Source organism: Centruroides sculpturatus, unplaced genomic scaffold (genome assembly GCF_000671375.1).
Source record: "Centruroides sculpturatus isolate CEXI.00-Female unplaced genomic scaffold, Cexi_2.0 scaffold47, whole genome shotgun sequence".
NCBI classification, from domain to species: domain Eukaryota; kingdom Metazoa; phylum Arthropoda; class Arachnida; order Scorpiones; family Buthidae; genus Centruroides; species Centruroides sculpturatus.
Genome location: NW_019384385.1, coordinates 640,469 through 666,185, shown reverse-complemented (window position 1 = coordinate 666,185; position 25,717 = coordinate 640,469). Strand labels below are relative to the sequence as shown.

At 26.5% G+C, this 25,717-nt stretch overlaps 1 protein-coding gene across 1 annotated transcript in view; it reads right to left on the bottom strand.

Annotated features, from left to right (window-relative positions):
• The window catches only part of LOC111618024, a 76,201-nt gene that overhangs the window by 10,469 nt on the left and 40,015 nt on the right, over positions 1-25,717 (bottom strand). Inside the window, exons 19-22 of the mRNA XM_023359443.1 lie at positions 4,764-4,931; positions 4,085-4,176; positions 3,899-4,007; positions 3,602-3,819 (exon numbers count right to left, since the gene is read on the bottom strand). Of these exons, the coding sequence (XP_023215211.1) occupies positions 3,602-3,819; positions 3,899-4,007; positions 4,085-4,176; positions 4,764-4,931 (587 nt within the window). The remainder of the gene's footprint in view (positions 1-3,601; positions 3,820-3,898; positions 4,008-4,084; positions 4,177-4,763; positions 4,932-25,717) is intronic.

The following is a 25,717-nucleotide window of genomic DNA, read 5'->3' as shown; positions in this document are numbered from 1 at the left end:
GATATATTTTGGTTATAATAAAACATTTATCTATATGTATAAAAGTCAAAATATGCATGTATTCTTAGTGTTTTAACTTGCTTAAATGAATTGTGTAAATCGTTTAGATTATTTTTCATATACTTCTTGATCCATTACTTGTTCTTAATAGCGAGGTTGCGGCCGAAGTTTTCATCTGTAAAACGTGAACGTCGAACGTCGAGCGCCGCTTCTTGTAAGCGGCGCTCGACGTTCGACGTTCACGTTTTACAGATGAAAACTTCAGCCGCAACATCGCTATTATTACAAACATACTTGAAAATTAGTCTCAAATATAATAACAACACATACATTCAAAAACAAGATGTGAACGAGCAGCTGCGTATGAGTTCTCTGGAGAGAAAATCCTGTAATGTCTTGTTATTTAAAACACGGATTTCCCTCCAGATATTACACCAGATGTTATTTATCAATAGACCATTTCGAAAATAAATTAGGGCCTAATTCTTTAAAACTTTGCTTTCGAAATCTCGCTCCTGGCATTGGCACATAAAAATTAATTTGACATCTCGTCGAAATTAATGCCTGAGGTAAAATTAATTACTTACGTTGGTGATTAGATTAGATTTATTCTGTTTGTTAACATTGAGGAAAAAAAAAAACTCTGGTTTGAATGGCATTCTAATTTGAACAGCGAGGATAATTTTTGCATAAACAAATGAGACGAGAAAAATTTTAATATTAGACCATATCTGTCAAGTCATCAAGGAATGCATAAAATTGAATTAATTAAACAAAATCGAAACTTTTATAGTTATTTTTTAACTTATATGCACGTTGACATCAGATTCACTAGGTAAATGATTTGCTGTGTTGAAGGTAGCTCACCTTTATCAAGGTTTAAGCCTCATGTTCTAAAAATTTTATGCAGTGTAATAATGTTATTGACCTTAAAAGTTTGTACGCTTGTCCAACTTATGTTTCATCGTTTATTTGACGTACAGTACTTAATTTTCGTTCCATCTTTAAGTAATTTTTTTTTTCTTTTTTTGAAAGGAAAACGAAATGTTAAGTACATCAGAATTAATGTATTTATATAGTATTTCCTTTCAGAAATTTTAAATAATACTATATCTATCATTATTAAATCTGTTATATTTAAGGCAGCTAGTTATCTATGATACAAGTTTATTAAAACTGGCCTAGTATAAACTATTTTATAGGTCTTTATTCATAAACCTAGTCATTCCACATTTCTAAATCCTTTCAGCTCTATTCAATTACATTGTTTTCGGGCTTTGAAGCGTGAAATGCATAATTATAATATTTTGAATTTTATAAGATATGCATAATAAAAATCTTTTATGAATATTTGAACAAGTTTTAGAAAGATTATTATTATTATTTGGCACTAAATCCATATAAATTTGAAGTAGGAAAAGTAAATTAGGTTGTTAGTAAAGGCTTTATAAATATGACGGTAGCTGTAGAATTCGCAGGCATTATTTAGCCTATATCAGGCAACAATAATATAGTAAAATCTGCTATATATATATTGTTTTTTTTTCTTATTTAAACGGAACATCTGGTTTAGTTCTGTAAGAAATACATAGGCTTTAAAATCATAAATCTGTTAAATTGATTTCTTGACAGGTACTTATTTAAATTTGCCATTATGGTAATAATAATAATAATAATAATATTGATTTATTTAAATGTGTATGGCACAGTGTAACTATAAAAAGAAATTTAAACGTAGAGTAGATATGTATCAAGATATTATCATTGATATATCATTAAATGATATAGAATTAGAATCCTGATGCTAAATCCTGATCCTATATTACATACAGTAGCAACTAGCTGTAAGTAGATTATTTTAAAATAAATTTTGCCGAAAAATAAATAAAATTAATGATTTAATAACGATTATAGCCGGTGGTGTCGAGAGACCTGGCCAGACAGGGGGTGGGAGAATTTATTAAATGGTCCACAAATAAAATCCTAATTTTCTGAGTATTTTTAGATTAATAAGGTTGGGACAATTTATTACTCCGCCCAGAATTGTAATTAATGGTTAATTAGCGCGTAAAAAAATAAGTTGTGGGATGATGGGGAATTTTATCTCATCATCTCTCCTCTGCTACTGATAAACTGACTAATAAAAAGTTAATATATGTAAATTATTTATCATATAATTATGTTTACAGTTCTTTATTAACAACTCTTTGCTTATAAATAATCTAGAAATAACATTTAACAAAATAAATGTCTGTCAAGCTTATCTTAACGTCTCATTGTCATCAATACAAGACAGTCCACGACTTTCAGACAATCTAGCTCCTTCATGCATAATACTTTTGTATATACAGTACTTGTGAGCACTACTTTGGTGTTTCTTTATTGCTAGACTTATTACACCGTCACTGGACACAAGAATAGCCTTAGAAAATCGCTTTATTTTTCAAAAAACAATGCATTTCGGACCTTAAATCCCTCATTAGCTTTTTTAAATATAAATATTTATGAAACTGATACTACCACATTTATAAAATGTACAGTAAAATCACGAAGTTTGGTGACAAATCATTGATTACAGATCAAAGTTTCAGGTGTTTGATTTAACTTGCTGATTCGATGCTTAGAGCAGTATAATTAAAACAAGCAGTAAAAACACTGTTAAAACAATAAAATAATGAACTGATTCACAGTTAAAACAATAAAATAATGAACTGATTCACAGTTAAAACAATAAAATAATGAACTGATTCACTGTTAAAACAATAAAATGATTCACTGTACATTTAGGAATTAGCACTTTAATCAAACACCTGAAACTTTGATCTGTAATCAATGATTTGTCATCAAACTTCATGAATTTATTGTACATTTTATAAATGTGGTAGTATAAATTTCATAAATATTTATATTAAAAAAGCTAATGAAGGACTTAAGGTCCGAAATTAATTCTTTTTAGAAAAATAAAAGTGATTTTCTAAGGCTATTCTTGTGTCCAGTGACTATATAATAAGTCTAGCAATAAAGAAAGGCCAACGTAGTGTTCACAAGTATACAAGGCTAGACAAGAAGCATAGTTTTGTACTTATAAATCGCATTTAATACGCACTTTCCTACATTTTTAACCGAGAGGCAAAAAATTTCGTGCTGTCATGCAGTGACGCTTCTGCCCGTTTTGGTTTCGATAACATCGAAATCATTGGTAAAAAATGTTTATTCATTGTTTATTGTTTAGTATAGACTTTAACATTTTAAATAATGTTTTGTGTATTGTAACTTATTCACTGTAAAAACTACGACTTCCCTTCTTTAATAACAGATTTTATAATTTTTGTTTTTTAACTTCTTTCTAACATACAACTTTATTGTTTGATTCTATTATATCAAGTCGTGGAGTGACTTGATATAAAAACAATTCAGACTGGAAATTATTAACAGAATAAAATATCTTTCATCATTATTCATCATCAATTAGGATATGTCATCTTGTTTCATATTAACATCATTAAAATTAAATAACTAGTAATACTTTTCATTCAGACGTGATCAAAATCTGAAATCGCTAATGCTTAAGAGTTTTCTATATATTACTTTATTAACTCACCGTCACCATATTCTGGAGGTAAATAACGAATAAATACGGATCGAGCACTTCCCCAAGAAGGATTGTGTAGGTTGTTACACATTCCAGATAACGTACGATATCTACTCAATTCGCATTTGACGGGCCGAAGGAACGTTGGACATACATCCTTGATGGCTGTTTTACTCGTATCTATTCTAGGTAATCCGTGAACGATAACATCGTAAGATAATCCAAACCTAACGAAGGAAATAAATTTCGTTATAATAACACTTAAAACACTATAGAAATTATATAAAGTCCGATTTTATCGATTACCTGTGAGCTAGGAGTTTAGTTGCTTCCAGAACAATTTCTGCAGATACTGCAATATGTTCTGGTTCTGGTAAAACTGATGATAACTCGAATATCTCTCTTGATACATCACCTAAACACAAAATTATATTACAAGTTGTAATTATTTCTTACGATTAACTAAGTTATGTATGTAATTTTATCTATTACCTATGGTGTTTTTTGCTTTTTCAACAGCAATATTAATATCTTCATACGTAATACAGATTTCTCTGTAACTTCCTCTAGATATCCTTTTCAAACTGTTAATCAAATTAACATAAAAATAATACATGATACACATACAATAATAAAAATAATACATATACAATACAGTCGACCCCCTATAACACTGTTGATTATTCCGTTTTATATGAATTCCATGTTGTACGAGTCACTTAGATTTTAGAAATACGCACGTGCCGGACTGTGAATGGCTCACGTATTTGTAAAATCTAAGTGACTCGTACAACATGGAATTCATATAAAACGGAATTATCAACAGTGTTATAGGGGGGTCGACTATAATACATCTTAATGAAAAAGCAAATACATAAAATAACTTGTCGAATAAGTAAATTAATGTAAAGAATAATTACGTAATTTTTGACAATGCCAAAGAAGAATGTAAGGAAAAAAAAGTCGACCTAACTTACAGAAACCCCTATACATTATAAAATTAATGATCACGATTATGTCAGAAAATTCTCCCAAATGGCCCCTTACCGACCTCATTTCTATATCAAATACTGTTTGCTACGGCATCCAGAGTCAAAAGTTACACCCCTGACATCTTATTTTTTTTTATATACAGCATATATATTAAGGTAAATACGTCTGTATGTCTCACCTGGGTAAAAAATTTACAAAATATTGTAAAGCTGGAGGCTCGGGACTAGGACGATACTTCCCAGAATTGATTATTAATGCACAATCTGATGAGTAATCTGGATTTAAAGGAGATGGAAAATGAACGGGTTCACCTAATGTTAATATTACCGTCGTCAATAGCAAATATCTGAAAAATAATCATAAAAATATGAAAAATAAAAAAAAACGATTAATATAAAGAATAAAGGTTACCTTTAGAGATTAATGACATATGAAGATAATTAAGGAAAATTGATAATAAATAAATACCACTTACGTCATTTCGATAATTTATTTAGGTGATTGACTAGACATTAATACGTTTTACTCCTGTCTACAAGAGCGTTAAATCAAAATGAGGTAATCTTACGTTTGGTTAGTTTGTTGAAGAGAGGGGCTACTTTCTCTGTTGAGAGAATCCTGTCCTATTTTCTGACAAAGTAGGGGTTCACTGGGTCACTATTTGACCTTGCTAAAATGAGAAACAAGAGATTGGGGAAAGGTTGATGTTCTACACTCTCTTTTCCTGCTTAAGGGATTTAAGGGTTATCATTCATCGTATATTCTTTCATTATTATTTTTTTTTTGCCTATTATTTTCACTTTTTTAAACGAGATTTTAAACTATTTAAACTTGATTTCTGTAAAGGAAACGGTATAAAGTATCTCTTTCGTACCTATTCATGCTTAAAAACGAATCAAATCAAGCGCAACTTGCACTTTCTCTTCCAATATTATATTTCAAATGGGAAAATTTTGACAATCAAAATTATTTTCAGATGGTTTTTTTAGATAAGTCTGACATCGCAAGATGATTTTTTATATGTAATAATTTACGTAGATAAAGAGAAATTGAGAATAATTTGTTAAAAAAATGCAATAATACTAAACGACATACACTTATAACAATGGTCTAAAATGGCTTCTTCACATCTTTCAGATAAAAATATAATAATAATAATAATAATAATAATAAAACCGTTAAAAAATCTAAAATAAGAAAATAATTATTAACTCAAAATATGATTTCCCTATTGACACATTCACTCTGAGCTGTTAATTTTTATATATCTTAGATTAAAGAAAACATTTTCAATGTTGTTTATATAATAAGTAATGAATAAATCTTTATATATATTTAACTACTTATAAATGTTGAGTGTTTTGATTTTATTAAAATGTATTGTAATGTAAAAGTCAAGGTTTGTATCCTTGGCAATAACCATCAAACTATGTTAAGGTGTCACTAATAAGGAAAGTGGGTCAAATATACACTCTTCCTGCACACGTTGTTAGAAATTTAAATTGTGAAATTTACATGAGAGTAAAAAATAGAATCTATAATTAAATATTGTATGAAAATAGCCCTTTAAACCATTTTAAAGAAAAACAAAAAAGGAAGAAAGAAGAGTTATCTGAACTTCTTATAACNTTGCAGTAAAAAAAGAAAAAAAAAATGCGAGTTATAATAATTATACGTTTCGACGTTAGACGCTATATTTTTAAAAATATACTTGTTTTATATTGTTCTCATTTATTATACTGGGTAAAACGTCGGTATTCCCTTAAAGTATATAAATAAATTTCTAAAGAAAATTATCCTGATATAAAGTGAGATGATTCATGTGACCAAGAAAGAATAATAATAACTTTTGTAACCGCGATATATCATTTGAATCACGTTCTATAGCTTGATTGACTAATACAGCCTTTAAATTGAGGCCTTTTCAGAATTAAAAAGTATAATAATTTAACTAACAGGGTGGACCATCTTATTGCCATTGAGATGAGAACTCGTTACATCGTTACAACAAGTGGCAGGTGTCCCGACACTGGTTTAACTGACCTAATATATAAATTTTTATTTAAAATTCACCTAAATACTCCTAGATATTTTTACAAAGGGAAGAAAAAAAGACGTGAAAAGGATCATCGAAGATTTTCCGCCATTTTTACAGAGAGGTCACGGTCCTTTCGGAGGGAAATGCTCCACTTTTTAGCGAAATTGTAGTCATGACCTCAATTTTATCGTTCAAGATATGCTAACCCATTTGAATCAAGTTATAAAAAAAAAAAAAACAAAAATTAGCCTGAGGAAACAGAACGAATTTTACTCGATTATCATTCTTGTCTCTAAACTAATAGACTAGTAGTCTGACTTTTCTTTTCTATAACAATGAATTGGGCTGTTTTCTCAGCTATTTAGGGTCATCCAGATGAGTTACGTAAGTAAAATATTACGGTGAGCGGATATTTAATTTAATACCTAAGGGGTGTTATCTTTATTTGATTTAGGTATTAAGCTTTTATGAAAGATGCTTAAAAAAATTATAAATGTCAATATAGTACATTAACCCATTTTGATGAACGTCTAGACGTATGCACGATTTATAAAGAACACAATAGGATGATTAACAGATGAATCTTTCTTCCATACATTAAAATAGTATTTTAATTTTAATTTTAATTAATTTAATTGGCAATTTTAAACAACTTACCTCGTATGCTTGAAAGCTAAATGAATAAGTATAGAATTGTTAATTTAAATCTAAAATTATAACAAAATTCGAGAATTAACTTTAAAATTTAATGGTTTAATTACCATTCGACATCTCATATAAAATCGTAATTTCAATTCAGTTTTAAATATTTTCTAAATATTATGACCTTAAAACATAATTTTGTAAATTATATTATAAAAACTAATCACATATTAAATGAAATTTAGAAAAAAAAGAGAGTATTGCAGTAAAAAAAGAAAAAAAAATGCGAGTTATAATAATTATACGTTTCGACGTTAGACGCTATATTTTTAAAAATATACTTGTTTTATATTGTTCTCATTTATTATACTGGGTAAAACGTCGGTATTCCCTTAAAGTATATAAATAAATTTCTAAAGAAAATTATCCTGATATAAAGTGAGATGATTCATGTGACCAAGAAAGAATAATAATAACTTTTGTAACCGCGATATATCATTTGAATCACGTTCTATAGCTTGATTGACTAATACAGCCTTTAAATTGAGGCCTTTTCAGAATTAAAAAGTATAATAATTTAACTAACAGGGTGGACCATCGTATTGCCATTGAGATGAGAACTCGTTACATCGTTACAACAAGTGGCAGGTGTCCCGACACTGGTTTAACTGACCTAATATATAAATTTTTATTTAAAATTTCAAGTTATGATTCATATATAATTAATAAAAACCGAAATTTTCCTAATTAATTTTGATATTCTGTATTTAATTCAGGCTTTTTTTGAAACTNTTAATTACTTCAAAAGATGAGAATTTTACTAAGGTTAATGATAAATTAAATACTATTAAATTCTTAATATTCGAAAACCACTAAAGTGGATCATAAGATGATAGATAATACAATATTTGTAGATGAGACGTGGCAGGTGTCCCGACACTGGTTTAACTGACCTAATATATAAATTTTTATTTAAAATTTCAAGTTATGATTCATATATAATTAATAAAAACCGAAATTTTCCTAATTAATTTTGATATTCTGTATTTAATTCAGGCTTTTTTTGAAACTCCACATGTTATACTAAAATAATTAAAATAAACTAGAATATGTTAATGTAATAACAAAAGATATAAATTGCATATTTTATAGTCGAGTTATTAACCCGTAAACACGAACAGATGTTCAATTTTTCGGAAAAATAACTTTCCTTATCAGGAAATGTCTTAGCGTATCTTACCAGCTGGAACGGGATTTCAAATTATCATTATTGTAATAATACAAGTTCCGCGTATCAGGAAAACCTCACCATTTAAATATTCTTTTGTTAACTTTAAAAATTATCACCATTCTTTAAAAATATCTTACAGTTCTGTACGAGTCTTTATTATAAATGATTTCATTTTTATACAGTTTTTTTTTTTTTGTTCTATTATTTACACATCAAACCTTACAATGTATAAATTATATTGGATATTACTTGTAAAGAAACTATTGTAATAAAGTCTAAACATAGATATATTTTTATTGTATTGTGCTTTATATACACAAACTTGTAAATATATATTATTATTATTATGACATGTAAACATAATTAACTTATTTGATGGAAAATAACTGATAAAACTATCATTTTAATCAATGTATAAATATACTGAAAGATATATTATGTAAGAATTCTTGAGTAATCTATCATAGAAAAACTAATGAAGTGAAGTATAAGATGATATATTTTCTTATAGGAGAAGAAAATTGGGCAAATGGGATATGAATACTAATTGTCTCTTAACCGATCTCTCCCATTGTGTGGTGAAAGTAACCTAAATATCTTTGTTTCATTTTCTGTAGGAAAAAAATTGATGGATTATCTATCCACCACCATCAATGCGCGGTTTTGACATTTTGACCTGAAAATATGATATTAAATTCCATCTAATCTTTGCCAAAAAATTATTAATTTATTCTCTTCGATTACATAATTTATTTAAGTAATACTTCTTTTAAAATTACTTATTTATACTTTAATACTGAAATACAGTCGACTCCCCCTTATAACACTGTTGATTATTCCGTTTTATATGAATTCCACGTTGTACGAGTCACATAGATTTTACAGCTACGTGAGCCGTTCACAGCCCTGCACACGTATTTGTAAAATCTAAGTGACTCGTACAACATGGAATTCGTATAAAACGGAATAATCAACAGTGTTATAGGCATACAAATAAGTATAGGAATAGATAACAACATAAGTTAATAAATTAAATAGATATAAAAATAGAAAATAATCTTTTATTTAAAATTCACCTAAATACTCCTAGATATTTTTACAAAGGGAAGAAAAAAAGACGTGAAAAGGATCATCGAAGATTTTCCGCCATTTTTACANTTGATTATTCCGTTTTATATGAATTCCACGTTGTACGAGTCACATAGATTTTACAGCTACGTGAGCCGTTCACAGCCCTGCACACGTATTTGTAAAATCTAAGTGACTCGTACAACATGGAATTCGTATAAAACGGAATAATCAACAGTGTTATAGGGGGGTCGACTATCTTGGCACATGTATTTGTAAAATTGAAATAACTTGTACAACATGGAATTCGTATAAAACGGAATAATCAACAGTGTTATAGGGGGGTCGACTGTAATACATTTTCGTCTTGATATTTATCTCAGTTTTATTTAATTTTAGAATAATTTCAACTTTAACTTGAAGAACCAGCCTCTGGATATTTTATTGTTTATAATTTTAAATGCTTATTTTATGCAGATTCGCTCGAATGAGCATAGATTACTTTGATATAAGTGATAACTTGGATGTTTTAATGTAAAAATAACTCCTCTTTATAAAAACAGGTTTTATAAAACTTTCCACAATAAAAATCTACACATAAATTAGATTTAGAATATGATAATTTAGAATTTAATCTCATATAAACAGATTTAATTAGACGTTAAGGATTAACCAGAATTAACACCAAACCATTTAGAAATTTAGATTAGAAAAGAAAAAAGAAGAGAGAGAAAAAAAAATGGGCCACAAAGCAAAATTGCATGTCGCATGAAAACAATCAAGGAATTGAATACTGTAAAAGAAAGTTGTAAAAATGTCTTCAACCAAGTCACATCTGATGACATACATCGTCATTTATCCATCTAAAAACTCCGGGATGGAAAAGTGAAGTTGTTTCTCTACGCATCAAATCTTTTGGGTCGATTTGTCTGTTAACACAATCAACATCATTATTTAAATAAATAATTGCCATTTTACAACATAATTCATTATTTTACCTTTTTGTATATATAGAGCAAGAGTAAACAATAGATATTTTAAGAGAGTAAACGAGGTATACTGTTAAAAATTCTTTATACGAATTCTTTATTTATAAGATCTAAAAAACAAAAAAAAATTGTACTGTATTGACGTGACCGTTTATCGATATGGAATCATTTTTAAGGTTCATTAACATTCGATTCGATATCTATACTTGTCACTATAAAAAATTCCTAAATAATATGATAATTCGTGGGGTTATGTACTAATATGATTTAAAAACATAATAGTAAATTTGAATTTTTTTTTATTGTGTAGGAAAATAAAAGATATTTAATCTGTGTATTAAAAAATATTGAAGAACAGAAAATATAATATAAAATAATTAAAGATTTGGTGTAAACTTATGGCCTACTTCGTTACGAATTTAATAATTCTTCCAGTATCGATTATACTTTAAAATTGTCTATTTAGAGGATGTTAGTGTGTGTGTGTGTGTGTGTGTGTGTGTGTGTGTAAAATTGTTTCATATGACTTTCTCGTATAATAATCTTCATAGAATATGCCCTTAAAGCAAATAATTCTTAGAGAAATTGCTACTAATAGCATTTTGAAATTTTTCTAGGGGGGATATAAATCCCAAAATAGATGTTATTGTATACACATTTTAGGATGATAAGGAAAACGACTTAGAAATACTGTATTAGATAAGGAAGCGGATGCATTGCTATTATACATAGGCTTACAGATTATATATTAAGGAAACGCCTTAAGAGAGAGGTTGAAAATGATGTAACCATTTTCGATGGATTTTAAATGACCTAATTACTCGACTAGATACTTCGACTCCATCAGTGCAGGTGTCACCAAGGTTTCTCGTTTTACGTAATGTCTGAATGACATCACGTTCATTTACACAATTCTCGACTCTAGGATCATTAGAAAATATGATACAATTCCAAAGTCTTTAGATATTTGGGCTCAACGGGTGTTTTAAAAAAAAGGCTTGAAATCCGCACCCAAGATTTCAGGTAAATAGATCTACCAATTCAAAAGAAACTGGATCTCCTAATAACCTTGTGGACAATGGCACAAACAAGAAAAGTGGTCCATTCGTATGTATTAAAAACTCAGCCCGAAAAATTAAAAATAAGTTATAAAAATTTTATAGTAGTTATTATAATTTCTATATGATCTATTGTAGCAGAAAATTCTATCAGACAATAACATTGATTGTCACAAAGTCCTATTTCCCGGAGTTTGTCAACGTGGTTTAAAAAAACTAAATAAAAAAAATTAGAGACAATGTCTCTCCTTTTCTATCGTTTTAGAAATTTATACAATCTTCTAGCTTATCTTATCTTAGTTTTCGTATATTTATAATTTTACTGAGTAAATCATAACTGCGTGAAAAGTATATTAATTAATATCCTTTTATATACTAAAGTGCTAAATGTGTATAAAATACCGTGTAGGCTATTACCCTATATAAGGTTCATTACACTTATTTACTCTATCCAGTAATATAGTTTATTAATAAAGATACTATTACAAGAAATTCTAATGTTTATCATATGCAAAAAAAAATAAATAAAAATAAAAAATAAAGTTCGATATTATTCGAGATATATATTATAAAAATGGGATTATTCTAATTCATTCTGTTCTATTTTGTCATAATGTATTAATAATTGATTTACTTAAAATCATTTAAAAAAATTTAATATTTTATGAAGGACGAGAGAGAGAGAGGGAATGACATTTTATAATTTCGTTTCTGACCTATTTAAAGTGTCTCAGACACGATATAAATTTTTGGTTTAAATTAATGAACTCCTCCTTCTATGATCTTAAATCGGTCCGGAATTTAATACTTTCCGATATCGAAGCCAAACTTGTTTTTATCGAGGACAACAAGATTAACTTGTCGACAAAACCAAAGAGCAATGTGTTAAGATGCATATAAGAACAATTAATATATTAATTAAATCCCCGCTTCATTCTCATTGCGGAGTTGTCTGGACATACACTCTCAGTTTTAAGGTAAATTTAAAATAATAATAATAATTAACTTAGAAAATTATTTCCAGTCGAAAAATTGTATTAAATAATATCTATCAATTTACTAAAAAAAAATAAAGATTATAGTTGTTTAAACGTTTGTCTTTATCACAATTCTATTTATATGTAGGACACGTTGGATAGATGGAAGACTAAGCTAAGTCAATGTCCTCATCCATTGACAGAAACCCGATTGTACGCGGAACATATATAACACTATTTGAATATTGACATTTAAACTGAATATTTTTTAACTAACGACCAACATACCAACGCATTCATGCCTTTAATTTATTCTATAAAAATAATAAATTATAGATGAAGATATTCATTTAATATATTTAAAGTCTTTCATTATAAATATTTTCTTTAAAAATTTTCAATTTATAACCGATATACAAATTAAATTCAGGTTATTAGGTTACTAGATAAAAGTAAGAAAAACCGATTTCAGTTATAGAAACGTATATAATCTTTGTACATTCTATGCAATAACAAATAAAAAATGGTAAATAAATATGTCGAAGAAATAAAATCGTGTATAATAAAATTGACAGTAAATATAAATTTAAACTCACCTTAACATACTGACTTAGTCCTTCTCTAGTGGATCAGGACCCGAGTCCACAAGTTCCAATACAGAGTTAACATAAGATACGACAATTAATACAAATTCCTTCAGACAAAAATTATTAACTGTAGTATGTAACGGTCGTGCAGTTACGTTTTCATGCGGCAGTTCTCTTATCCCATATTTATATAGCTGCTTTTCTCTATAGTGCTATGTGGCCCGAGGCAACTGGATTAGTCCCACCCCTGGTCTGCCAACAAGGACCTCATTCCGTTTTCTGCAACTACGTCACATTAAGACTCTCTATCCTATATTTAGTGGAATGGAAAATCTCCATGTGTTTGGAAATTATACGCAGGTTGTGCAACTTATATGCTGCGTACATGCTAATTAATATATACATAATCCCAATTTTTTTTCCTCAAATAAATATGCGGGATGTTTGTAATTATTCTTTAAATCTTTATTTTGTAATTAGATAATTTTATATATATTAATTTCTTTCTTTTTGTAGCGAATGCCCTTATAACTTTTAAGGAATTATACATAAAATAGGATAGTGGGCCATCAACACTTATTGATGACAGTATTAATGAATAGTGTTTTTTTTTTAGTTCGAACCAAAGCTATTATATTATTGAAAGAATTTCAATATGCTAACTCATATAAACGATGATAATGAAATGGCTTCTGTAGTTTGTAGTACATATAAGGCGATTTATATTTGAGATTGTAACACGCGGATGAGCATCGCCGGCATTATAAATCATCAGATAAAAAAGTTAAATAAATTATTTATCTTTATGTAGATATTTCATAGATCATAATTACTTTAACCTTCTTATTGTAAACGGTCCATTTCATATTTTTTTTTTATAATGAAAGCATTTAGAAAAGAATTTAGATTATAATATCTCTTTTCCTACTGTATCAATAAAGGTAATATAAATTATAAGGAGAGAGAAATGAGCTTTAAGCTTTATGATAAACTAATCATATAATAACAATAATTATAATAATAGAATTTAATTAATGTAATGTTTTTTTTTATGAAATTACTAACTATTTTTAATTCCCTATTGTTATAAATTATAAATGCAATTGAAAATGTTTCGATAGGTTTATATTTAGGACAGTCTCGAGGAAGATTATTGTGGCTATTGTTTCATCTTGTTAACTTATCTAAGATAATTTCTATCTAATGTTTTATTAGAAATTAATAGCGAGGTTGCGGTCGAAGTTTTCATCTTTGAAACGTGAACGTCGAACGTCTAGCGCCTTTATCTTGTAAGCGGCGCTCGACGTTCGACGTTCGACGTTCACGTTTTACAGAGTTTTACTTCTCGTTATTGATCCATAACAGTTCGTTTTCTTATAATAATTATTACAAAATCTACGAATGTTAATTCGTTTCAGCTTAATGATTATCTAATACAATAAGAAATCTTCCTTATTAATTTAATACATTAACATATTTTAAATTAAAATTTACTATCTGTAAGATCTAAGAACGTGTCGGCTTATATTTAAATATAATCTAAAGCCATAAATCTTTTCTAAATTAAATTAAAGACATTAATTCTTCGCGATTTAAAAGTAAACGAAGAAGAGTTATTCTGACGTAGAGACAGGAAAATTCTTTTTACTTATTTTTGATATAAATTTCCTGTTTCTACCTTAACAGGTCGTGAATACAGCCATGTTTAAGGATACTTAAATACCTTATAGACCTTTAGTAAAGATAATTAATAAATCAATGTCAAGATTTCTGTCTTAATAATGTCTATCATGTATTTATTATAATCTTAAAATTTTAACAATGTTTACATTTTATTTTAAATATGGCCAAGTTATTCTTATCTTGTCCTATATTTTAATCGTATTCCATTATATTCGCTTCTTATTAATGTTTAAATTTAGATATTTATTTTATCTGAAAATATAATTGGAATTTATTTAATATTGTTTTACAATGTTTTCAGAAAATAAACAATTATTTATTGCAATTTTACAATTTAATAACGTGTGAGAAGGTGTCATTAACTTATAAAAAAAACTGACTGTTTATCATGTGAATACGGCCATACAGTTAACAATTATGATGCAATATACTTTATTTATTATGTACTGTACTTGAACTGAGTCATTCAGTTAAAACTTGTACTAAATTATTTATATCAGAATAAGATATGAATAAGGTAAAATAGAATTTAATGTGTTATACTTTCATTAGGTTAAAAGAAAATTCAAGTGATCAATTATTCTACGTAAAGCCCATTATTTAGTATCTTGAATGTACTTTTCACTTCGTACTAAAAAAAACAATGAATTTAATTACTTCAAAAGATGAGAATTTTACTAAGGTTAATGATAAATTAAATACTATTAAATTCTTAATATTCGAAAACCACTAAAGTGGATCATAAGATGATAGATAATACAATATTTGTAGATGAGACAAGAATACTATTATTAACATTTCAAGCCAGTACAATGAATTAGTGTCAGGTAAAGAGAAAATATCTTATCTCTTACTCTTGAATTCTTAAAAATGATTTGAATATTAATATTAATACTATAATAATATGTGATTATTAATCATAAATTATAAATAAACTGAAAGAAAATACCTTATAAACCTTTATTGGGACTTCCAGAAAGTTATATATATATTTATATATGGAAAAAATTCAATTTATTATGGTAAAACCTATTAAAAACTTTTAAAAAATTCAGTCAATTTTAGTCAAATAATAATTTATATAGGGAATAGAACTATTATATTATGAAAAGATTAACATTATTCTCTATTTTATGGAGAATAATCACATTATTTTATATAAGTAAACTTATTCATTTCTCCTATTTAAAAAGGTTATAAATTAATCATGAGATATGAGAAAAATATTGAAAAATAAATTAAAATTCTGAAAGTATAGGCCTAAATCACGTCTTTCTTTAAACGAAACAAACACCAGATAGGAAAGAAGATGTGTTTTTTTGTTTTTCTCTGACTGAAATAAGAGATGAACTCATACTCATTAACACCATGGTGTTAATGAGTATGAGTTCATCTCTTATGTTCTAACTAGTTTAAGTGAAATTGTTTAATTACCTAGGAAGCACTTAACTTTATTTGTAAAAAAAAATAAAGCATTTTTTTTTTTTTTTACAATAAAACTTACTTGTTAGTCTTGTTCTTCAGATTTTTGTCTATTTGTATATGCACATGAAATAACCATAAGGAAAGTAATTTAATAAGAAAATTTTATAATATATTTGTAAAAAGACTGGTAAAAAGACTTTGTAATCCAGGTTGCATTTAACTCAACGTATATACTTAGCCAAAATAAGTTAATAATGTTAAATGTATCTGGTGTTACTAACTTGTAAACCTGTCAAGTTGATGGCATAATAAAAGAGGAAGAGAATGAATTTTATATTTTTGTAATCAGAACTAGGATTAAATTGTAAGAGGAAGCTAAAAAAAATTAGTAGTAAAGATAATAGAAAAGTAAAACCATTTGATATTAGTGGAAATTAATATTCTTACAGTCTTTTTTTAAATATTAATATTAAAAGAAGGATTCTAAGAAAGGTCATTCTTTAATGTTATTTGCATTTTAAAATGTTCTTAGTCTAACGTGTAAAATAACAGTAATTGTTTGTGCAATTACTTTTCTTTTTTTTTAATTTTGTTTATTATTAACTTTCCTTCTCATTACACTATATCCAACAAAGTATCATTAGCAATTTAAAAATAAAGAATATTTTTAAAATTGCCGTTTAAAAATAGAGTTTTCTACTACTTTTTTAATCACTTAACAACGAACAAATATTTATTTTTTCATTTTTTCTGTTCTTAATATTTCCTGGAAAATTGAAACTTTCGGAATTTACACTATTGAATATAAACATACTTGCATAATTTTATAACTAATTACACTTTAATTGTTTTAAATATGCATTTCAAATCTCCATATCTTAGTAATGATAGAAGTAAAACTAACTTTTCTGAGCTAAAAGAACAAATTAACATATGTTTAGACCTTGTATTAAGAATCACTCTTTAAGTATTTATCAGTCAATATAGTTTTTATATATTTATTTTATTTAATTTAATACTAAATTACAATCTTTTTTAAACATTATATTATAAGTAAAGAATGTTTCTATAAAGTTTAAAATATATTTGAACGATCAAACGTTAATTATAAATTAAAAAAATAAATAATCTTTAACATTTCCTTTATAATAATTTATATGTAATTATTTATATATTATGATAAAATGATTTTTCTTTTATTGATAGTATTAACGAGTTATTATTAGAATGTCAAATTACACAAATTAAGGGTTACGTTTTTATCTATAAGGAAATAAATCGAAGGAAAGAAAAATTCGTGTTATTAGCAGGGGAAAATGATGAATAAATCAGGACCTAATCAAAATATTCGATTAAAATTTATTTAATATTTTCCTTTAATAATTTTTTTCTAATATACACTTATGAAATATCAATTTTCTACGAATTTATTAGCCTCTTTTTCTTTTTTAAATCAGGACTAATTTAAATGCTATTAATACAAGTATAAATCCTGATTTAAAAAAAAAGGCCCAAGTAAACAAAGAATATTTTAAAATATAAATTATTATTAAGTATTATATTTAATTTCAGGAAATTTTTAATTAAAAACTATAGAATAGATAACAAATTCCATATATTGCGTGTTCATAGTAGTGATATTATATTGTCCATATTAATGAAGTTGATATAAACAATGATAAATATTTTTATAAATTATAAATCAATCATTTTTTTATTTATATAAATACACACAGAATCGATAATCATACGGCAAAAATTAAAATTATTTACGAGTTTTTTGAGGGAATGAAAAAAAAAAAAAACTAGTGTTATCGTGTGTGATTAGAAGATTAAAGAAAGACAAGTTTTATATATCAATACATAAAATATTGTATATAAAATTGTTAAGATTATAATAAATATTCGAAGAATTCTTCGGTTTTAAATTAATTATATTTAATAAATTTTAATATATTAATAAATTAAAATTTTTGCGTAAAAGGAATACAGTAATTGTGTATGATCTGTTATCAAATCTATAATATTCCTCCGAATGTTCCTCAATTTCCTATAAGCAAATATATGCAGATCGTTAAATAGATAATACATTCAGTATTATCGCTGCTTTGATAATTTTATTTATTTATTTTTCTTCCTTTTTAACGTCAAACTCCATTAACTTTTTGTTTTTATATAAATTTCTTTTCAAAAAATTTCTTATTTAGTTTAATCATAATTTTAATATATTAATTTTCTATTGATTCGATCATTAATATTCATTGTTATTTGTTTCTTTTAAGGGTTGGATCTATTAATTTTCTGCTTTTTAAGAAGAAAGAGAGAGAGAAGTACGATGAAAGAGAGAGAGAGAGAGAGAGAGAGGTACGTTTTAGGTGATTGGTATCCTCGGGCTCTTCGTGATTTGATCCCAATATTTTCTGTGTGTGTGTGTTTTTCCCCGATTTTTCTCCCTCTCTCACGTTTCAAATGACGATTTGTCAGTAGTGACAACATTCTAAGAAAGAGGTTGATTTGATAGAGTGGATAAACTGTCTATTATTAATATGCAGAAATTTAGGTCGTCCGAGAAAAATCAATGGACTTTATATAAAAATTTATTAGATCTATTTAAATGAGTTCTATATATAGTTAGTGTCTTTTATTATTATTATTTTTTTAATGTAATCTGGAAAAAATTAATCCGTTCAGGAATATCAAAACTAGAGTTAAATTGGTTTCTAACCCTTTAGTCATGCTTAATGAACACGTGTTTAGTTGATTCACCGATGTACTAAAATACCACGTTGTAATATATTTATAAAGGTGATGCGTATTGACTTAGAGCATCTACCTTTATTATTCTTCAATGAAATATTTAATTATATCTTATTTAAATATATATCATTACTTAAAATACAATTACGAAATTACTATTAAATTTTTTTCTATATTTTATTCAGTTTTAAACGTTAAGTTTGTATTAACTCTTCAGCATAATATCAGGAATAAGTAAGTAAATTATTTAAAAATGTGGTGTTATTGACCTTTACTAGTACATACATTCAACTTAATGTAACTGACTACAGAACTTCTATTTACTTTTTAATTAAATCTTTGATACTTCATTTGTAAATTATAGCTTAAATTTAATAAAAAAAGACGGTTCTTTATCTATAAATAGTAATTTTATATATATTTTTATATATAATTAGGTTTCGATGAATGTAAAGAAGAGCGTGTTATTTATATTAATGAATACAATATTCAGTTCATCTATTAAAATAACACATGCTATATGTTGTAGAGAGCATTGCTATAAATAGGCTATGTTATGACACTTAAATTGTCTATAGGAATTTATATTATTTAGTAAAATGTACTTTAAATATAGTTTACTCATTTTCAAAAACTTAAAATAATATCTAATTGTAAGCATAGTGTACCGTTATTAAGGAGTTTCGTGATAAAAATTCCTATTGTTTTACCAGATATTAATCTTAGAATACCTGAAAGAACTAACTTGTATTCATATCTTTGTTGAATTATAGAATAGTAGCCATTGTATTTTTGACTATTGTAACTCGGTAATGTTTGCATTTTATATTCAATTGACATGTGGACCACTTTCTCAGAGAATCTAGGGTTTTCTGCTGCATGAATTGTCGATTTTTTTTTTTAATATAATTAAATGAGTAAAAACTCGTGATATGTTTACTGGGAATCCGAATATATGAAGAAAGCGTGCCCATAGTTTAAAATAAACGACGTGAAGGTAGATAATGATATTTACGTTATCATTTCAATCTTTGACCTCGTTAATCATATTTAAAGGAATTCAATAACAACTTTTACTTTTAAAATGAATTAGCCCATCTACATGTTATATAATTTTAATAAAACTATTTTTATTATATATAAATCCTATTCTTTTCTATTACAAAATGCTTTATATCGATAACTTTTCATTTTCTTATTTATGAATTGTATGTTAATAAATAACACATTTACATATTATTTATTTTTATATTTTAAAAAGTTAAAATATGGAACATAGGAGAAATACTGTAACATAATCTATAATAATGTGTTATGTATCTTCAGGATGTGAAGTCGTCTGACGTTGTTCAGGAAGGAATTGGGGACAAGTATTTCCCTAAAGGACGACAAGAAAACATTTTAAAGGAACAACAGATCTACTGTATAAATACAAGTAGCCGATTATAAAAGGAAATCGAGTCTAAGTTAACGGGGTCGAGTAAATAGGTTAGAGCCACACCATGTGGCATCCTCCAGTCTATGGACCACACCCACTCTATCGTTTTCGCAGACACATTATTCATCTTATTTGGTTTTCAATAAAATTCCATAAATATTCTCCGAATTAAATACTTTCTCCTCCATTCGAAACGAAAACAGATATAAATTTATAAGTAGAAAAACTATTTATCGCTTTGAATTTCTATCGCAAAAACAAACCACAATTGTTAATTAATTTTTTTACTTATTAAAAAAATAATATATATATATTATTAAATCTAAATGTCAATTAAAATTTCTAATTGTTTGTGATAAGTTTGTTTTTTTTTTTTTTAAAAAAAGAGGATATTAAGAATTATTGAACTTAAATACCCAAGAGGGCCTCATCTAGGTTGAAGAATGTCAAAATCTAATAGAAATTTCTGACTTCGTGAAAATAATACCAAATCTAAACTAAATTCATTAAAATTATTAATTTTCTTTCTTTCTTTTTTTTATTAATTTTGTAATTTTTCATCTTAGAATTTATTCCTTTTAAAATGACAGATCTAATTGAGATTTCTTAAGTAAAATTGAGATACAATTCGTGACCTAATACAGTAATACCCCCAAATTTTTCGATTGGTGGGCCAAATTGCGGTTTAAGGAGAACCACAAATACTGTATCTTGTTTATTTATGTGGTCCAAAAATAGGTTTTTATGTTCATGGACGGGATTTATCTCGAAGACCCTAGTTTGGAGGACTACTGTTCTAAAAGATTATTAAGTAATAATTGTAATTTTTAATGCTAATAATTTAGTTCCATTAAAAAAGAAAAATAATGCTTTTCTCGTTTCTTTTTGATTTATATCTCGTTACATATTTTCCAATGAATGAAGTTAATTTTCTATTCGGTTAATTAGAAAAAATAATTTAAAAATGTATTAATTATTTAATGAATTAAAGTATGACCAACATAATAAAAGTTGAAAGAATTATAGAACGTGCACCAAATAAAATTTATATTATTTCATATAAATAAAACAGTAGCTAATTGGATTTACACCACATTTTCTTATTCATTCTTTATTCTGAATTAAATAACATTAAATTATTCATTTAATTTTAATACTTTATTTCAATTAAATTATTCTATTGTAAGGTAAGGGGCCACATTATGATTTACCAAATTGCACTATTATTATAGTCCAAAGTTGGAAAGGCATAATGGCGCCCCTACCGTACATTTTCCTCATATTGTAATATAAAAAAAAATGATAAAGAGACCTAAATTAATTTTTTAAACTAATAATTATGGACAATTTCTTTATTTTAATAAATTAAATAAAGCTCATTAAGTTAAATTATGGAAATATTTATTTTATAGACAATACCTTTACAACCAATCAACATAGAACACGACTATACAGTCGACCCCCTATAACACTGTTGATTTTTCTGTTTTATATGAATTCCATGTTGTACGAGTCACTTAGATTTTACAAATACGTGTGCTGGGCTGTGAACGGCTCACGTATTTGTAAAATCTAAGTGGATCGTACAACATGGAATTCATATAAAACAGAAAAATCAACAGTGTTATAGGGGAGTCGACTAATATTTGCGTCTAACTTCCCGTAGCATAATATAATACAGTATATTCCGAGTATTAAAAAATACATTTTGATAGAACACATGTATGTATTTAAATTATATAAAACTCAACGAATATTATTGATAATGGGCAGAATACTTCTCACATATTGGGCAATAAATAGCCACTTATATAAATAAAAATATTCGGAATGGAATGCGGTCATAAATAGGAAAGCATTTTTGATAATGAGGAATTGTGAGGAATTCATTTAATTATTCCCTTACAATTGTTTTACATAGTCGTTACAGGATACAAAATTACTATCAAAGGTTTTATTTCGCGTAACACGCTTATTTGGGCAAAGATAAGCTAGTTTATTAATTACTTTTTTAGTAATATCTTATGAGCGATTTCATCAGAATCATGTTCTCAGGTTGGTGTACTATTTATTATTCTGCATGTTGCTGGGTTACTATATATAGATACTGTATCTCTGTTTATTTCGTATACAAAAAAAGATCGTTTAAATTCTACATTTGAACTGTCTAAAATACAGAGTTTTATACAAAAATATACTTTACTTCAATTTTATTCAGATTAAAATTAATTAAAAATATATATATATATAAAACTTACACATTCTTAACACTTAAAATATGTTTCCGAAATATAAAAATTTTTATTTTTTAATTTGACCTCTTAACTAATGCTTTTATATAAGGAATAAAACTGTCATTACTTCATTTATGTAGGTTGGTATTGACATTAGCAAACACGCAAACAAAAATAAATAAAGGTGTAAAGAGACGAGGTATTCATTTACTCATCTTTTAGAAGTAATCTGTAAAAAAAAATGACATTTTTATATTATTTATGTATATAAAATGACAGTCTACTACTATCACGTTTGATGGATATATATATATATATAAATGTACAAAATTCTTAGTAAGTTTCCAATTGTCCTACATTTCTTCTTCTCTTTCGATTTATTTTTGATTGTTTTACCCATAGGCTCCATATCTTATGATATAAGAGAAAAGGGGGAAAATATCTTTTCAAGGACGGTCATTATACAAGGACATTAAATATGATTTTTTTCTACAATTTGTTTAGGAAAATATATTATTTTTTTTTTGCATGTAATCTGCATATCTTTCAATTGAGGAAAGTAACTTATATTGCAATTTGTTTTTTGTTTTTTTTACATATATATATATTGTTTTTTTTTAAAGACTACTTTTTAATAAAAAAATAAACGATACAATAAGACATTTTTAGAAAATGATATAACTAAGAGATAACATTTTATGTCATTTATTAATATTTGTATAAAATTTACATTGCAATTTATTTACTTACATTACATTATTAATGTTTAATAATGTTTTATAATGCATTATGTACACAGTTTTTCAAGAGTAATGTCATTTTAATATGTTGACAGTTCCGTTAATTGTTATGTAATCTGAAAAATAAAGGTTTCTTTTTTCTATTTTTAAACAATGGAATTATGTTTAGTAACCAACAAAGTAAAATTCTGCAAATATTCTTTTAAACAGCCTTTAATTAACCTTTTAACATTTTGTAATATTCTGTAAGTGGTTTTTTTAACATCTCAACTTTTAAAATTGCTACCTTTTTAAATGGTATTTAGAATTAATTTCTCATTTCAACAGTGAGAATGTATAGCAAACTAACTAACTGACAAGTACTTTTTGTGTATTGAAGACAGATTAATGCATACTCGAAGAGAAAATACAAGAATATATTTATTGTATATATGTATTAAAAATAGAAATAAAATTATTTAGGTATGCACCTAAAGGAAATTCACTTGGATAATTCTCCTCTTCCAGATTTGCTAGTTATACAAATTTGACTGGCTTTCCATCTATAAATTGCAATTATAATGATTATAATAAAGTATTTATACAATAAATTAATATATAAAACATTAAAGAGAGAGAGAGAGAAAGTTTTAAAATGAGGACAAAGTTGTTTAAGACATCAAAAGTTGTCTTTATTGTCTAAGTAAATGATTCATGTCAAACAGTTCGAAGTAATTGAGGTGAGAGGATAGATCAATGGGTCAAGTATTCCGCTTTTAAATAGTGAAAGTACAAGCGGTAAATAAATATTTGCTATTTAGAAACAAACAATACAAATGAAAACGTTTTGTTTAACCTAAATAGTTCGATTAATAGCGAACAAAATGCTGTCATCATACTTGGAATATTTTAAATAAATGACGTCAAATTTTACGCAAATCAAATGACCGATTACATCATAACCCGGATATAATAAGTAATATTTATAGAAACATATGCACATTTTTTAAATACAAACCCAAAATTGATCAAACCTTTATTAATTGTTAGAAGCTATTCTGTAATTGGGACAAGAATTATAAATAGGAATTTACTCGATAAATTATTCATCTGGTTATATATTACTTTATAGTTAAATAGAATTCTTGTTAACTACATTTATAGACAAATTTATTGGACTGTTTTTATTTAAATATTTCGGGGGGGGGAAGTTATTCTGTTACGTGCGATACGGTCCGGCAAACACGATTTATATATTAAAATAATAAAAACATGTAAATATTTTATTCTATTATTTAAAGAATTTGAAAATTCGAAATACTGTACTCGGAATACGTGATGTAATTATGTTTTATTATTATAAAAATTCTGTTTTCTCTATAGAGAAATTTAAAATATATTATAAATATTTAATGTTTTTATTTTATTTGTGGGATTAAACGATTGATTAAATGGTTATTTAGACTCATTTTCTTTCATTTTTCGAGTTACTTTATGCTTTTTTCTAAAATAAATATAATTGAAAACAAATTTTTAACTTTTATATTAGAGAGGTTGCGGCCGAAGTTTTCATCTATAAAACGTGAACGCCGAACGTCGAGCCTCAAGCGGCACTCGACGTTCGACGTTCACGTTTTAGAGATAAAAACATCGGCCGCGACCTACCTACTAATAGACATTCAAATTTTCGTTTCAACAACAACATAAAATATCCTAAACGTAAAATTAAAAAAAATTTCTAGAGATTTATTGTCAACTGTTTCTATTGCAAATCTTTTACAATAATTGTAAAAATATGCCACAAACAAACCAATTCACGAAAAACCATGCACATGTTAAAAGTGATTGTTTTACCAATTAATTACATTGAAACTTCATTCACTACAATACCACAACAAATGTATACGTAGAATAATAAACCTCGCAATTAACATCTGGCTAATAGAGAAGCTGATTAGGTGCTGTATGTTAAATTCTCGTGCATTTAGATATATATCGCGATGCTGAAGCTATTTTGGAAAATTCAAATGTCTGCACACAAAAATTAATTGTTTTAGTTTTTCTCAGAAATAAATACCATAAAGTGTTTATACTTTACATCAATTCTTTTTGCTTTTTCTTTATAAATCTTTGCAGTCTTTTATGTTAAACTTCTATTGCACATGTACAGTAAAATGTTACAAAAATATTTACATGCATTTGCACTTATTTCAACTGTAAATTTTAGGCATCAAATATAGAAAAAACTCATTTCTTTATAAAATGTCAACGTAATCACAATTGATG